This window comes from Physeter macrocephalus, chromosome 17, assembly GCF_002837175.3.
Source record: "Physeter macrocephalus isolate SW-GA chromosome 17, ASM283717v5, whole genome shotgun sequence".
In the NCBI taxonomy this organism is placed as follows: domain Eukaryota; kingdom Metazoa; phylum Chordata; class Mammalia; order Artiodactyla; family Physeteridae; genus Physeter; species Physeter macrocephalus.
The window spans coordinates 4,966,758-4,981,554 of record NC_041230.1 but is presented as its reverse complement, the minus strand read 5'-3'; the positions used below and the strand labels follow the sequence as shown (position 1 = coordinate 4,981,554).

The 14,797-nt window shown below is 45.8% G+C and overlaps 1 protein-coding gene and 1 pseudogene across 1 annotated transcript in view; one reads left to right on the top strand and one right to left on the bottom strand.

The window, feature by feature from the left end:
• LOC112062477 (atlastin-2-like) overlaps positions 1-299 on the bottom strand; it is a 2,956-nt pseudogene extending 2,657 nt beyond the window's left edge.
• Positions 1-12,715, top strand: part of ZNF550 (zinc finger protein 550) — a 19,505-nt gene extending 6,790 nt beyond the window's left edge. The window contains exons 2-4 of the mRNA XM_007127428.4: positions 535-661; positions 1,726-1,821; positions 8,391-12,715. Of these exons, the coding sequence (XP_007127490.2) occupies positions 535-661; positions 1,726-1,821; positions 8,391-9,382 (1,215 nt within the window). The 3' untranslated portion in view covers positions 9,383-12,715. The remainder of the gene's footprint in view (positions 1-534; positions 662-1,725; positions 1,822-8,390) is intronic.
• Positions 12,716-14,797: the final 2,082 nt, after the last annotated feature.

Below are 14,797 nucleotides of genomic sequence, written 5' to 3'. Positions count from 1 at the left end.
ATGGCTCACGGGCCCAGCCGCTCCGCGGCATGTGGGATCTTCCCAGACCGGGGCACGAACCCGCGTCCCCTGCATCGGCAGGCGGATTCTCAACCACTGCGCCACCAGGGAAGCCCGAGAGTGAGGAATCTTTAGTCACTTTACCGCAGCATGTGAAGCCCTTAGCCTGGGGCAGGTGCACCGTGAGTACCAGGGAGGCTCAGCACCTGTCACTTTGCTGTTACCATTGTTGGAATTATCATCATGAACATTTTTCCCAGAGCACGCACCATCTGCCCCCAGTCCTCATGGAACACCATTGTCTGTGTCATCTCCAGTGGCTTCCTTCACGGGAGGCTTTTCTCTCAGCCACAGTTGCGTTAAATCCAGAGGCTGCTTCCACCTCCCCCTTGAGCCCAACACAGAACTCGGCGATCAGCAGGCCTCAGTGGTTCAGGCCTGGGTCTCTCTGCATCTTCACCAGCAACAGAGTGACAGAGTTGATCCTATCCAAGTGCAAAAGCCCAAAACCACTACCTGTGTTTGACTGTCCAGGTGTTGGTGACCTTCAAGGATGTGGCCGTGACCTTTACCCGGGAGGAGTGGGGACAGCTTGACCTGGATCAGAGGACCCTGTACCAAGAGGTGATGCTGGAGATCTGTGGGCTCCTGGTCTCACTGGGTAAGTGCTCAGCTCTCACACCTGTGGGGGACCCCACCCGCCTTGTTTCCAGGCTGATCAAGGTCACAGGAGTCACCTTTCCTCCTCCCCACAGACCCTGCATTTTTCTGGTCGCTTCTCCTCCTGCCTGGTCTCCCTGTGTTTGTAGCAGTGATCGGTGGGATAGAAACAATGTCCTTCTGAACACCAGCCCTCATCCCAGTGCCCAGCACCCTCGGGCCTCAGTTTGAGGTCTTTGTTGCAGATTCGACAGGAGGGAAGCTGACTGGCCCAGCCTGGTGAGGTCAGGTGTCCCCACAGCCCAGTTAGCAGGGCTGTTCTCAGACGAGTGGGTGAGTCAGGGAGACCCCTACATGGCATTTGTCATCAGTGCCACCCAGGGATCTTCCTAAACAGCACAATCTCGGTTCAAAGGCCCCTGGTGTCTAGTTATCATCACATGCTTTCTGAGGCCTGGGCTGTGATCCTCCCCTGGGCAGGAGATCATTTAGAAGGTGCACAGGAATGTCATGGAATGCCACAGGTGGACACCCTGCAAAAGCCAGTCCTTTAACCTTCTCTGTCTGGCACGCTGATTGTTGTCAAGAGAAAGTCTCAGATCAGTGTGAGTGAGTATTCCATGGCCCCCTTTGTGGCTAATTTTTCTGTTCAACAGAGGGACCAGCCTCTAGCTCACAGCCCTGAGACTTCTACGTGAACTTGCTAGGACCTTAATGCCATTATTTTGACTTCAGCGTTGTGGGGTTTTTTTGTTTTTTATTGGAGTATTCCCAGCGTCCCGTGGCTGTCTGTGAAAGTGGCATGCCCCTGCATGGGGCTGGCTTCCACTGATGAAGTTCAAGGGAAGTGGTGTTGTGTAGACAGACAGCACCACCCTCTACAGCAGTTGCAGCCCAGGAGTGGTGTTTGTGCCGTTGGATTCCCAGTCACAAATCAACATTTTCTTTACTTTGGGAGCCGCTACATTCATGGTCTTGTTCCTGTCATGAAGTCCCAGATAGGATGGAAGGGTTTCATTCTTCTCATCAAAACACCTGTGTCCTGTTTTTTTTCTCCATGCACAGGGCATCCAGTTCCCAAACCGGAGTTGATCCGCTTGCTGGAGCATGGACAGGAGCTGTGGATGGGAATGAGAGGCCTCCCACGTAGCACATGCCCAGGTAGGAGCCAACAGCTGCTGGGCAGGTGGGTTCACAGCAACTTTGAGAATGCATGGGGACCAGTGCCTCTGAGCTGCTGTGTGAAACCCCCTTTGTGGGGTCTGGTGGTTTCTCTCACATCAAATTATAGTGTGTATCAGCTGGCCAGCTTGGGACCACACCATTATTTAGAGACCCAGGCACCTTCTTCTTCTTTTTTTTTTAATTTTTATTTTCTCTCTTTTTATTTTATTTTTTCTCTCTTTTTTTTTTAATTGAAGTACAGTTGACTTACACTGTTGTGCTAATTTCTGCTGTACAGCAAAACGACTCAGTTATACACATATGTAATTCTTTTTTTATATCCTTTTCCATTATGGTTTATCACAGGATATTGAATATAGTTCCCTGTGCTATACAGTAGGACCTTGTTTATTCATCCTATGTATAATAGTTTGCATCTGCTAATCCAAAACTCCCACTCCTTCCCTCCCCACTCACCTTCCTCCTTGACAAGCACAAGTCTGTTCTCTATGTATGTGAGTCTTTCTGTTTCATAGGTAGGTTCATCTGTGTCATATTTTAGATTCCACATATAAGTGATATCATATGGTATTTGTCTTTCTCTTTCCCACTTACTTCACTTATGATAATCTCTAGTTGCATCTAGAGACCCAGGCACCTTCTGACATCAACGTATAGCTCTAAGGTTGGTCCAGCATAATCCAGCTGGTGGAGGGGAAACAGCAAGCGATAGGGGACAGGTCACACCCAGATGCACACATACTTTACTCCCCTGTATCCCACAGGCAAGGACTAGGCATTTGGCCACAGCTGGGTGCTCAGGACTGGAAAGTGTGGTTTTGCTCTGGGCCCAAGGAGAAGAGCCAGTGGGCTTGGTTTGTATGACCTCTGTCTACTCTACTCACCCTGCTCTCAGGAAGTCAGAGCGAAGCTAGTTTGTATGTGAGTGGGTTGTTTGAAGGTATAATGAGATAATGCAGCAAACTGCTTAGTACAGTGCCTGGTCTATAGAGAGTGTCGACTAAGGTCAGTTCTTACCGTATCCATGTAATTGTATTAATCAAAGTGAGTGGTGGTATCACACATTTTTCCTGGACTTCTAGACTCAGAGGAAAAGGGGCCTTTCTTCCCCTTGAAGTTATGATCTACGCTATACTTTCTATGGAACTCTTTCCCACCTTCTCCATCCATTTATCCATCCTCCTGTTTATCCACAAGACACTCAGAAGCAGCCCCTTGCGCTGTACCTTCCTGTGCCTCTTGCCCTTAAGAACACCAAGCGGATGTCTGGTGTTTTCAGCCCCACATCTGTGCTGCTGACTGTAGCTTGAATAATCCATAGTGAGTCACGGTCTCTCCTCTCTGTCGGTCCTTCAGGCTTCTCAGCCCGCCTGTAAGTGTCTTTGGCCAGCCCCACCACCGATGCTCTGTTCCACACGCCACCCCGCCCCCCATTTCCTTATTCCCAGATCTCCACTTGCGTGTCTCAGAGACCCCTCAAGCTTGTCATGCCTTAGAAGATCCCCGGGATCCTGCCCACTCCTGCCCCATGCCCCATTCTGAGAACGTCCTGCCATCTAAGCAGATTGGAAGATTAGCAGCACCTCAGCCGGCATCTCTCATCTCTCTCCATCAGACCAACATCCGTCCATCCCCAGGCCTGCCCGTTTGAGATTATCCATGTGTCCTGAGTCCATCAGCAGCACCCTAGTTCAAGCTCTCGTCATCTTTTTTTTTTTTAAGTAAATTTATTTATTTTATTTTATTTATTTTTGGCTGCATTGGGTCTTTGTTGCTGCGTGCAGGCTTTCTCTAGTTACAGCAAGCGGGGGCTACTCTTCGTTGCGGTGTGTGGGCATCTCATTTGCGGTGGCGGAGCACGGGCTCTAGGTGCACGGACTTCAGTAGTTGCAGCACGTGGGCTCGTGGGCTCTAGAGCGCAGGCTCAGTAGTTGTGACACACGGGCTTACTTGCTCTGCGGCATGTGGGATCTTCCGTGACCAGGGATCGAACCCGTGTCCCCTGCATTGGCAGGCGGATTCTTAACCACTGCACCACCAGGGAAGTCCTTCTCGTCATCTTTTCTTTTTTTTTAATAAATTTATTTATTTTATTTATTTATTTTTGGATCTGTTGTGTCTTCGTTGCTGCACATGAGCTTTCTCTAGTTGTGGCGAGCGGGGGCTACTCTTCGTTGCAGTGCGTGGGCTTCTCATTGTGGTGGCTTCTCTCGTGGAACACGGGTTCTAGGCTCATGGGATTCAGTAGTTGCGGCTCATGGGCTCTAGAGCACAGGCTCAGTAGTTGTGGCGCACGGGCTTAGTTGCTCTGCGGCACGTGGGATCTTCCCAGACCAGGGATTGAACCCATGTCCCCTGCATTGGCAGGCGGATTCTTAACCACTGCACCACCAGGAGAGCCCACAACTCTTGAAAGAGTTGTCTCATTTTGGGAATGATGGACAGTTGTCCTGTGGTGTATGTGGGGGATGGGTTCCAGTGCTCCCGCAGATACCAACATCCGTGGATGCTGAGGTCCCTTATGGTGGGCCGTCCCCCTCCATATGCACGGTTCCACATCTGCAGATTCAGTCAACTGCAGATTATGTAGTATTTTGATCCATGGTTGGTTGATTTCACGGATGCAGAACCCACAGATACAAAGGGCTGAAATCGTGTATAAGTGGACCTATGGGTTTTAGACCCGTGTTATTCAAGGATTGACTCTATATATTTGACTTCCATACCTTTTGTTTTTAAAATCTACTTAATTTTTTTATATCAGAAGTATACAGTGATACATATAAATCCTTCAGGTTCAGCTTCACTTTTTCTTTTTTCAATTTTTAAAAAAATTTTATTGCAGTATAGTTGATTTAGAATGTTGTGTTAATTTCTGCTGTACAGCAAAGTGATTCAGTTATATATATGTATACATTCTTTTCATATTCTTTTTCATTATGCTTTATCACAGGATATTGAATATAGTTCCCTGTTTTATACAGTGGGACCTTGTTGTTTATCCATCCTATATGTAATTGTTTGCATCTGCTAATCCCAAACTCCCAATCCATCCCTCCCCACCAACCCCCTTGGCAACCACAAGTCTGCTGTCTATACCTGTGAGTCTGTTTCTGTTTTGTAGGTAAGTTCATTTGTGTCATTGTGTCATTTTTTTTTAGATTCCACATATAAGTGATATCATACGGTATTTGTCTTTCTCTGAGTTACTTCGCTTAGTATGACAATCTCTAGATCCATCCATGTTGCTGCAAATGGCATTATTTCATTCTTTTTCATGGCTGAGTAATATTCCCTTGTATGTATGTACCACATCTTCTTTATCCATTCCTCTGTGAATGGACATTTAGGTTGTTTCCATGTCTTGGCTATTGTAAATAGTGCTGCTGTGAACATAGAGGTGCATGTAGCTTTTCGAATTAGAGTTTTGTCTGGATATATGCCCAGGAGTGGGAAATCAGCTTTACTTTTTACATATGTATAAACTGAGGTATCCTCCACCTCACCCAAAATTTAGACTATTTCCAGTTCTGTGGCAGGTTCCTGGTGCCCCATCCTTGTCAACAGCTTGTCCTACAGTGGTACCCACTGTTTACACTCTATCACCGTGGATGGGTTTTATTGTTCTTTTCCTTTTGGGTGAGGGGGCGTGCCTCAAACAACAGAAATTTATTTTCTCAGTTCTAGATGCTGGGTGTCCGCAGGGTTGGTTTCTACTGAGGCCACTCTCTTTGGCCTGTAGAATAAGATGGCTTGTTCTTGCTGATGGCATTGCTGTCATCCTAATTGCCCAGTACAGCAATGAGAATAATAACATTAGACTTCTTCAGAGAATCAGAGCCAAAAGGAGATAAATCAGAGTTTTATTCTATTGATTAGGTTTCGTGTGATTGTGAGGGCTGAGAGATTTCAAAATCTTCAGGGCAGGCCAGTAAGCTGGAAGAGTAGATGCTTGCAGTCCTGAGTCTGGAGGCAGAATCCCTTCCCTCCCAGGACATCTCAGTCTTTTCTCTTAAGGACATTGATTTTTTTTTTTTTTTAAGTTTATTTATTTATTTATTTTTCTGGCTGCATTGGGTCTTCGTTGCTCCGTGCGGGCTTTCTCTGGTTGCGGTGAGCGGGGGCTACTCTTTCATTGCGGTGCGTGGGCTTCTCGTTGTGGTGGCTTCTCTTGTTGCAGAGCATGGGCTCTATGTGTGTGGGCTTCAGTAGTTGCAGCACGTGGGCTCAGTAGTTGCAGCACACAGACTTCAGTAGTTGTGGCTCGTGGGCTCTAGAATGCAGGCTCAGTAGTTGTGGCGCACGGGCTTAGCTGCACCGCAGCATGTGGGATTCTCCCAGACCAGGGCTCGAACCTGTATTCCCTGCATTGGCAGGTGGATTCTTAACCCCTGCTCCACCAGGGAAGTCCCAAGGCCATTGATTGATCGGATGAGGCCCACCCACATTAAGAAGGGTAACCTGCCTTTCTCAAAGTTTGATGATTCCAGTGTCAGTCATATCTAAAAAGTACCTCACAGCAATATCCAGAATGGTGTTTGACCAAACAGCTCAGCACAGTAGCCAAGCCAAGTTGACATATAAAATTAACCACTATACATACTCGCACTGCATCAAGAACTGTGCTGAGAGCTTTACAGGCATTTTCTCATTTAACCCTCAGACACCCGGAGAAACTGAGAGTCCTCTAGTCTCTTAGGTGAGGAAATTATGACTTAAAGAAGAAAGGAGGGGGTTTCCCTGGTGGCTCAGTGGTTAAGAATCTGCCTGCTGATGCAGGGGACACGGGTTCGAGCCCTGGTCCGGGAAGATCCCACATGCTGCGGAGCAACTACTGAGCCTGCGCTCTAGAGCCTGTGTGCCACAACTACTGAAGCCCGCACACCTAGAGCCCGTGCTCCGCAACAAGAGAAGCCACCACAATGAGAAGCCCGCGCACCACAATGAAGAGTAGCCCCCGCTCACCGCAACTAGAGAAAGCCTGTGTGCAGCAACAAAGACCCAACGCAAGCAAAAATAAATAAATAAAACACATAAATTTAAAGAAAAAAAAGAAAGGAGGGACTTCCCTGACGGTCTAATGGTTAGGGCTGTGCCCCTCCACTGCAGGGGGCACAGGTTTGACCCCTCATCAGGGAACTAAGATCCCACAAGCCACTCCTCAAACTGAGGCATTGTGGCTCCAGAGCTCTCCCTGCTAACACCACTCTAATGCCTCTCAACAGAGCAGAAACTCATCTTTCATACCGCTTGACTTTGTGTGTCCCACTACCCCTTTTCTTCTGAGATTTTTATTCTCTTCTTACTGGAACCGCCCCTTCAGGCTTGCCTTCACCAGGCTTCTGGTGCCATTTTCTTCTTGTAACTCTCTTTTTTTACTGCGCTGTGTGGCTTGTGGGATCTTATTCCCCTGACCAGGGATCAAACCCAGGCCCCCTGCAGTGGAAGCACGGACGCCTAACCACTGGACCACCAGGGAAGTACCTCTTTTTTTTTTAATTTAAACAGTATTTTCAGTGTTTTATTTATCAACCACTTATATAGCACTTATTACATCCCAGGCCATTTTCTAGGCACCTTTTTCTTTTTTAATTGAAATATAGTTGATTTACAATGTTGTGTTTCAGGTGTATAATAAAGAGATTCAGTTACACATATACATATATCCATTCATTTTCAGATCCTTTTCCTTTATAGGTTATTACAAGGTATTGAGTATAGTTCCCTGTGCTATACAGTAGGTTCTTGTTGTTTACTTTATATATAGTAGTGTGTATCTGCTAATCCCAAACTCCTAATTTATCTTTCCCTCCCCCCAGCCTTTCCCCTTTAGTAACCGTAAGTTTGTTTTCTATGTCTATGAGTCTGTTTCTGTTTTGTAAATAAGTTCATTTGTATCATTTGTTTTAGATTCCACATATAAGTGATATCCTATGATATTTGTCTTTCTCTGACTCACTTCACTTAGTATGATAATCTCCAGGTCCATCCAGGTTGCTGCAAATGGCATGATTTCCTTCTTTTTTATGGCTGAGTGATAGTACCTTTTCTTCTTATAACTCTTAAGCACTCTCCAAAGGTGAATCTACCCACGCTTATTCCTTCCATTTCAACCCAGTACCCCATCCTTCTTTCTTTCTGACAACTCTGACGTCTGCATTAGGACCCAGCTCATGGGACACCTCCCAGGGAAGATGACCTTTTTCTTCCCAGTCTTGCTAGGTGCCACTTCCCTACACTCTCACAGAACCAAGACATCAATCCTTGAGTCAGATGCTCTCCAGACAGTATTATTGAAACTGTCCTCCCTCCCTTACTCCAGATCCTCTGTCTCCCAGTCCGGCCTGCTGTCTAGATTTTCCCTTTAATGGTGTCAGGGTACAAGGGTCATAAAAAGTAACTGGAAATCTAGGATACATTGACGTTAAAACATAGCAGATATCAGAGGTGCTGCTTTCATCCTCATTTGTTCACTGAAGTGTTGCTTCTGTTTCTTCTGTGTTGCATCACCGGAAGTCCCCCTTTGTGTATTGGATTCTTTTCAGGTGACAGAGCAAAACGTCAGACCAGAGAGCTGGTTTTGTCTGAAGGAGCCTTGCTCCAGGGAAGCCTGACTCTGGGATCTTCAAGGGACTGCAGGTCGAAGCAAGCCAGGGATCCAGAAGGGCTTTTGGAAGTGCAGAAAGGTCAGCTGAGGCCAGAGACAGATGCCCACAAGGAGACCCATCCTGGGAAAACGAGCCTTGAAGATGATCGTTTGGAGGCGGATGATGGTGTGCACTCCAGGGCGTTCCAGGAGAGAGTCTCTCAGGGAGATGTTCTCTGTGAGCATGACCCACAGGGACCAGGAAAAGGCCCCCTGATTCATAACCTCTACAAGTGCAAGCAGTGTGGGAAGAGTTTTAACAGGAAGTGGTACCTTGTTCGACATCAGCGGATTCACACTGGAATGAAGCCCTATGAATGCAATGCGTGTGGGAAAGCCTTCAGCCAGAGCTCAACCCTGACCCGGCACTACGTCATCCACACCGGGGAGACGCCGTACAAGTGTGCCGAGTGCGGGAAGGCCTTCAAACGCAGGTCATACCTCCTGCAGCACCAGCCGATCCACACTGGGGAGAAGCCCTATGAGTGCGGCCAGTGTCGAAAGGCCTTCACCCACCGCTCTACTTTTATTCGCCACAATAGGACCCACACTGGAGAAAAACCCTTCGAATGCAAAGAATGTGAGAAATCATTTAGCAACAGAGCACACCTCATCCAGCACTACATCATCCACACTGGAGAGAAGCCCTACGATTGCACAGAGTGTGAGAAGGCCTTCAGGTGCAGCTCAGAACTTCTGCAGCACCAGCGGATTCACACAGGGGAGAAGCCCTACGAGTGTGCCCAGTGCGGGAAGGCCTTTCACCGGAGCACGTACCTCATCCAGCACTCTGTCATCCACACTGGGGAGACGCCGTACAAGTGCGCCGAGTGCGGGAAGGCCTTCAAACGCAGGTCACACCTCCTGCAGCACCAGCGGGTTCATACTTGAGAAAAAGGCCTTCACTGCTGCTCCTCTTTTGTCTTTCATGAGGGGATCCACGCTAGAGGGAAGAACCCTTTGAGTGCAAAGAATTCTGGGAAGGTTTTTTGTCTGCTTTTCAAATGCACATGTGGTCACATCGGAGAAGATGCCTTTCGAATGCAGTGGAAATGTCAGAAGCCTTCGGCCCCTGCTCATCGTTCAGAGGATTCATTCTGTGGAGAAACTCAGCACAAGAAGCCATGCCACCCGTGGGTCCATCCACCTCTGTCAACATCAGAGAACATACCGGGGAAAGACGTTCTGAATGTAACCAGAAGGACGCTCCTCAGCCAAAAGAAAAGACTCATCCTCGCCACCTGAGAATGTGTAATGAAGAGGAACCACGTAATTATTGCCGTGAGAAAACCTCCTGTGACAGGTCACCACTAGTCACGTAGAGTCATATTGGAACTTGACGGAGCTTGGGCTTTCCCTGTGAGGAAGCGCAGAGGAGACAGACTCAGGGGTCATTGTGCACTTATAACAACCTTCAGCCACAGGGCTCCCCCTTGGTTTGCACTTAAGCCATCTCAGCATTATGTTAAAAAGAAGGCTAACAAGGGAATTCCCTGCGGAGTCCCAGTGGTTAGGACTCGGCGCTTTCACTGCCGGAGGACCTGGCTTTGATCCCTGGTCGGGGAACTAAGATCCCGCAAGCCCCACTGGTGCAGCCAATAAAGAAAAAAGAAAAATAACAAAGAGGTGGAGGGGATAGAGACAAAGACTATAAATGGAAAAAACAAATGCTTTCAGACTTTCCTGCCAAGCCTGTTGCAGTTTTTCATCGGTTCTGTTTTTTGGTGGGGCAATGTTTGAGAGAGCAAAGGAACCCAGCCCTTTGTTTTTATGTGTTCACTGCTGTCTCGTGTCAGGAAGGTTGGATGTTGAGGGCAGCTCCACCAGCATTTGTTGGAAGGCTTTGTTCCGAACATCTCTAGCCATTGGCCTAATTCTTTGTGAGAAATATGAGGGCTTGAGTCATGAGCTACTTGAACTTGTAAGAAATTAGAATACCGAAAATAACATCACACAATACTTGTATTTTATATCTAAGGAGAGAATGGTCCACATAGGGATTGCCACATTAAAATGTGCACCCCTAAAGACGTTGAATTTTTTTTTTATAGGTAAACTCCTGTTCATCTGGTTTTAAATGCCTGATACTATCTCTCACTCTTTCTTCTTCTTCTTCTTTTTTTTTTTTTTAGTTTAAAAAGAAGTACGTTTATTAGTATATGCACCGTTTGCAGAATAGAAACATTTAGGGTATTTAGGGAAATTCACTCTAAAGTTCAACAAACCTCAGTGAAAATATGTTGTATTTGTTTAATGGCAGACAGGTAATTACTTGAGTCTATTAACTGGCTGCATTTTCAGTCTTCAGTAGGTTCTTTTTTTTTTAAAATTTTTTATTTATTTTATCTTTGGCCACGTTGGGTCTTCATTGCTGTGTGCGGGCTTTTCTCTGGTTGCAGTGAGCAGGGGCTACTCTTCGTTGTGGTGCGCAGGCTCCTCATTGCGGTGGCTTCTCTTGTTGTGCAGCACGGACTCTAGGCACGCGGGCTCAGTAGTTGTGGCGCACGGGCTTAGTTGCTCCACGGCATGTGGGATCTTCCCGGACCAGGGCTCAAACCCGTGTCCCCTGCGTTGGCAGGTGGATTCTTAACCACTGTGCCACCAGGGAAGCCCTCAATAGGTTCTTTGAAAAGATGTTTAGCAAGGTGGAAGATAACTTGATCCATGTCACTTAGAGGCTTTATTTATCTATTTTTAAAAATTTTATTGGAGTATAGTTGATTTATAATGTTGTGTTTCAGGTGTACAGCAAAGTGATTCAGTTATACATATACTCATTCTTTTTCAGATTATTTTCCCTTATATGTTATTATAAAATATTGAGTATAGTTCCCTGTTCTATACCGTAGGCTGTTGTTGGTTATCTGTTTTATATATAGTAGTGTGTATATGTCAATCCCAATCTCCCAATTTATCCCTCCCCCCCAATTGTCACTCTTGATTCCATTCTACGTGGGTTTTTTTCTTTTCTTTTTTTAAATTATTCATTCATTCACTTCAATATTTATTGGATGCCAGAATCACTGTTCTGGGCACTTGAAAGGCATCACTGAACAAAACAGGTTGAGAAAAGAAACAATCTTGCCCTGCAGAATTTACATAAGCAGCGTAATAAACAATAAATTGTATAAAATACTAGAAGGTCATAAGTGTTACTGAAGGGAAAAAAATGGAGCAGTGTAAGTTGAATGATACACACCAATCTGTGAGGGGATAAGAACACGTCATAATTTTAAATAGAATGGTTAAAGTGGGGCCTCTTCTCAAAGCTGACGTTTATGCAAAAACTTGAGAAGAAGGTGCTAGCTATGTGGGTATTTGGAGAAAGTTCTCTCCATGTAGAGGGAACGTCCAGTTCAAGGGCTTTATGGCTGTGACATAACCTGGAATATTCGAGGCACATCAAGGAGGTGATGGAGCTGAATCAGTGATGAAGAGAGGGAATAGTAGGAGATTAATTCAGAAAGGAAATTGGGAGTCCAATTGCAGTCAAACGCTGCATAACACTGTTAGGGTCTTGGCTTTGACTCTGAATGAAATGGGGAGACATTGGAAGATTTGAAGCAGAGGAATGGCTTGATCTGCCACGTCTTTGAAGGGTCACACCGGCTGTTGTATTGAAAGTGGTTTGTCGGAGGGTTTGTTTTCTTTATTGTCTCTGACAGCAAGGTGCCCATCCTGTATGTCTGTGGCCTTCTGAGGTGAGTCCTAGTTCTTTCCTCTTTCCGCTGTTTCAGCCTCTCTAACCCTGTGGAAAGGACTGGACATTTCCAAGTCCCCCTCTGCAGCTTTCTAGTGGTTGAATTATAGGTAAAACCAGTAAAATAAAACACACATCCAAGTTAAATTCATGATGAAGGAGAAGGATCCTCCTTGTCCGATCTTATAAATGTTTGTGTGAAGTTGTTTTTTTTTGTTTTTAGAGTAAAGTGCCATGGATTTTAACAGGTGAGTCCAGATGTATACATGCAGGTCTCGTGTTTGTGTGGGTTTCACAGTTGCCACCATGGACTTACTCCCTTGTGCTGGCATTGGATATGAGTACTTGAAATTTGTCCTGAGATTTTTTTTTTTCCTTTGAGGCTAGTTTTCAAGCTACACAAGATAATCAGTATTAACTGAAATAATGTGAAAAAATGTGCCATACAGGGGCTTCCCTGGCGGTGCAGTGGTTAAGAATCTGCCTGCCAATGCAGGGGACACGGGTTCAAGCTCTGGTCCAGGAGGATCCCACATGCTGCAGAGTGACTAAGCCCACGTGCCACAACTACTGAGCCTGCGCTGTAGAGCCCTTGAGTCACAACTACTGAGCCCGCGGGCCACAACTACTGAGCCCGTGTGCCTAGAGACTGTGCTTTGGAGTATAGTTGATTTATAATGTTGTGTTTCAGGTGTACAGCAAAGTGATTCAGTTATACATATACTCATTCTTTTTCAGATTATTTTCCCTTATATGTTATTATAAAATATTGAGTATAGTTCCCTGTTCTATACCGTAGGCTGTTGTTGGTTATCTGTTTTATATATAGTAGTGTGTATATGTCAATCCCAATCTCCCAATTTATCCCTCCCCCCCAATTGTCACTCTTGATTCCATTCTACGTGGGTTTTTTTCTTTTCTTTTTTTAAATTATTCATTCATTCACTTCAATATTTATTGGATGCCAGAATCACTGTTCTGGGCACTTGAAAGGCATCACTGAACAAAACAGGTTGAGAAAAGAAACAATCTTGCCCTGCAGAATTTACATAAGCAGCGTAATAAACAATAAATTGTATAAAATACTAGAAGGTCATAAGTGTTACTGAAGGGAAAAAAATGGAGCAGTGTAAGTTGAATGATACACACCAATCTGTGAGGGGATAAGAACACGTCATAATTTTAAATAGAATGGTTAAAGTGGGGCCTCTTCTCAAAGCTGACGTTTATGCAAAAACTTGAGAAGAAGGTGCTAGCTATGTGGGTATTTGGAGAAAGTTCTCTCCATGTAGAGGGAACGTCCAGTTCAAGGGCTTTATGGCTGTGACATAACCTGGAATATTCGAGGCACATCAAGGAGGTGATGGAGCTGAATCAGTGATGAAGAGAGGGAATAGTAGGAGATTAATTCAGAAAGGAAATTGGGAGTCCAATTGCAGTCAAACGCTGCATAACACTGTTAGGGTCTTGGCTTTGACTCTGAATGAAATGGGGAGACATTGGAAGATTTGAAGCAGAGGAATGGCTTGATCTGCCACGTCTTTGAAGGGTCACACCGGCTGTTGTATTGAAAGTGGTTTGTCGGAGGGTTTGTTTTCTTTATTGTCTCTGACAGCAAGGTGCCCATCCTGTATGTCTGTGGCCTTCTGAGGTGAGTCCTAGTTCTTTCCTCTTTCCGCTGTTTCAGCCTCTCTAACCCTGTGGAAAGGACTGGACATTTCCAAGTCCCCCTCTGCAGCTTTCTAGTGGTTGAATTATAGGTAAAACCAGTAAAATAAAACACACATCCAAGTTAAATTCATGATGAAGGAGAAGGATCCTCCTTGTCCGATCTTATAAATGTTTGTGTGAAGTTGTTTTTTTTTGTTTTTAGAGTAAAGTGCCATGGATTTTAACAGGTGAGTCCAGATGTATACATGCAGGTCTCGTGTTTGTGTGGGTTTCACAGTTGCCACCATGGACTTACTCCCTTGTGCTGGCATTGGATATGAGTACTTGAAATTTGTCCTGAGATTTTTTTTTTTTCCTTTGAGGCTAGTTTTCAAGCTACACAAGATAATCAGTATTAACTGAAATAATGTGAAAAAATGTGCCATACAGGGGCTTCCCTGGCGGTGCAGTGGTTAAGAATCTGCCTGCCAATGCAGGGGACACGGGTTCAAGCTCTGGTCCAGGAGGATCCCACATGCTGCAGAGTGACTAAGCCCACGCGCCACAACTACTGAGCCTGCGCTATAGAGCCCTTGAGTCACAACTACTGAGCCCGCGGGCCACAACTACTGAGCCCGTGTGCCTAGAGACTGTGCTCCGCAACAAGAGAAACCACTGCAATGAGAAGCCTGCACACCGCAACAAAGAGTAGCCCCCGCTCGCCACAACTAGAGAAAGCCCACACTCAGCAACGAAGACCCAATGCAGCCAAAAAGAAATTTTTAAAAAAAATATGCCATACAGAAAAATATAAAATGATCATTTTCCTCACTCGGGGCCTTCTTCAGAACCCTTTTTCTTTTTTTTTTTTTGGCTGCACTGGGTGTTCATTGTGGCGCGCAGGCTTCTCTAGTTGTGGCATGTGGACTTAGTTGCCCCGCTCCATGTGGGCTCTT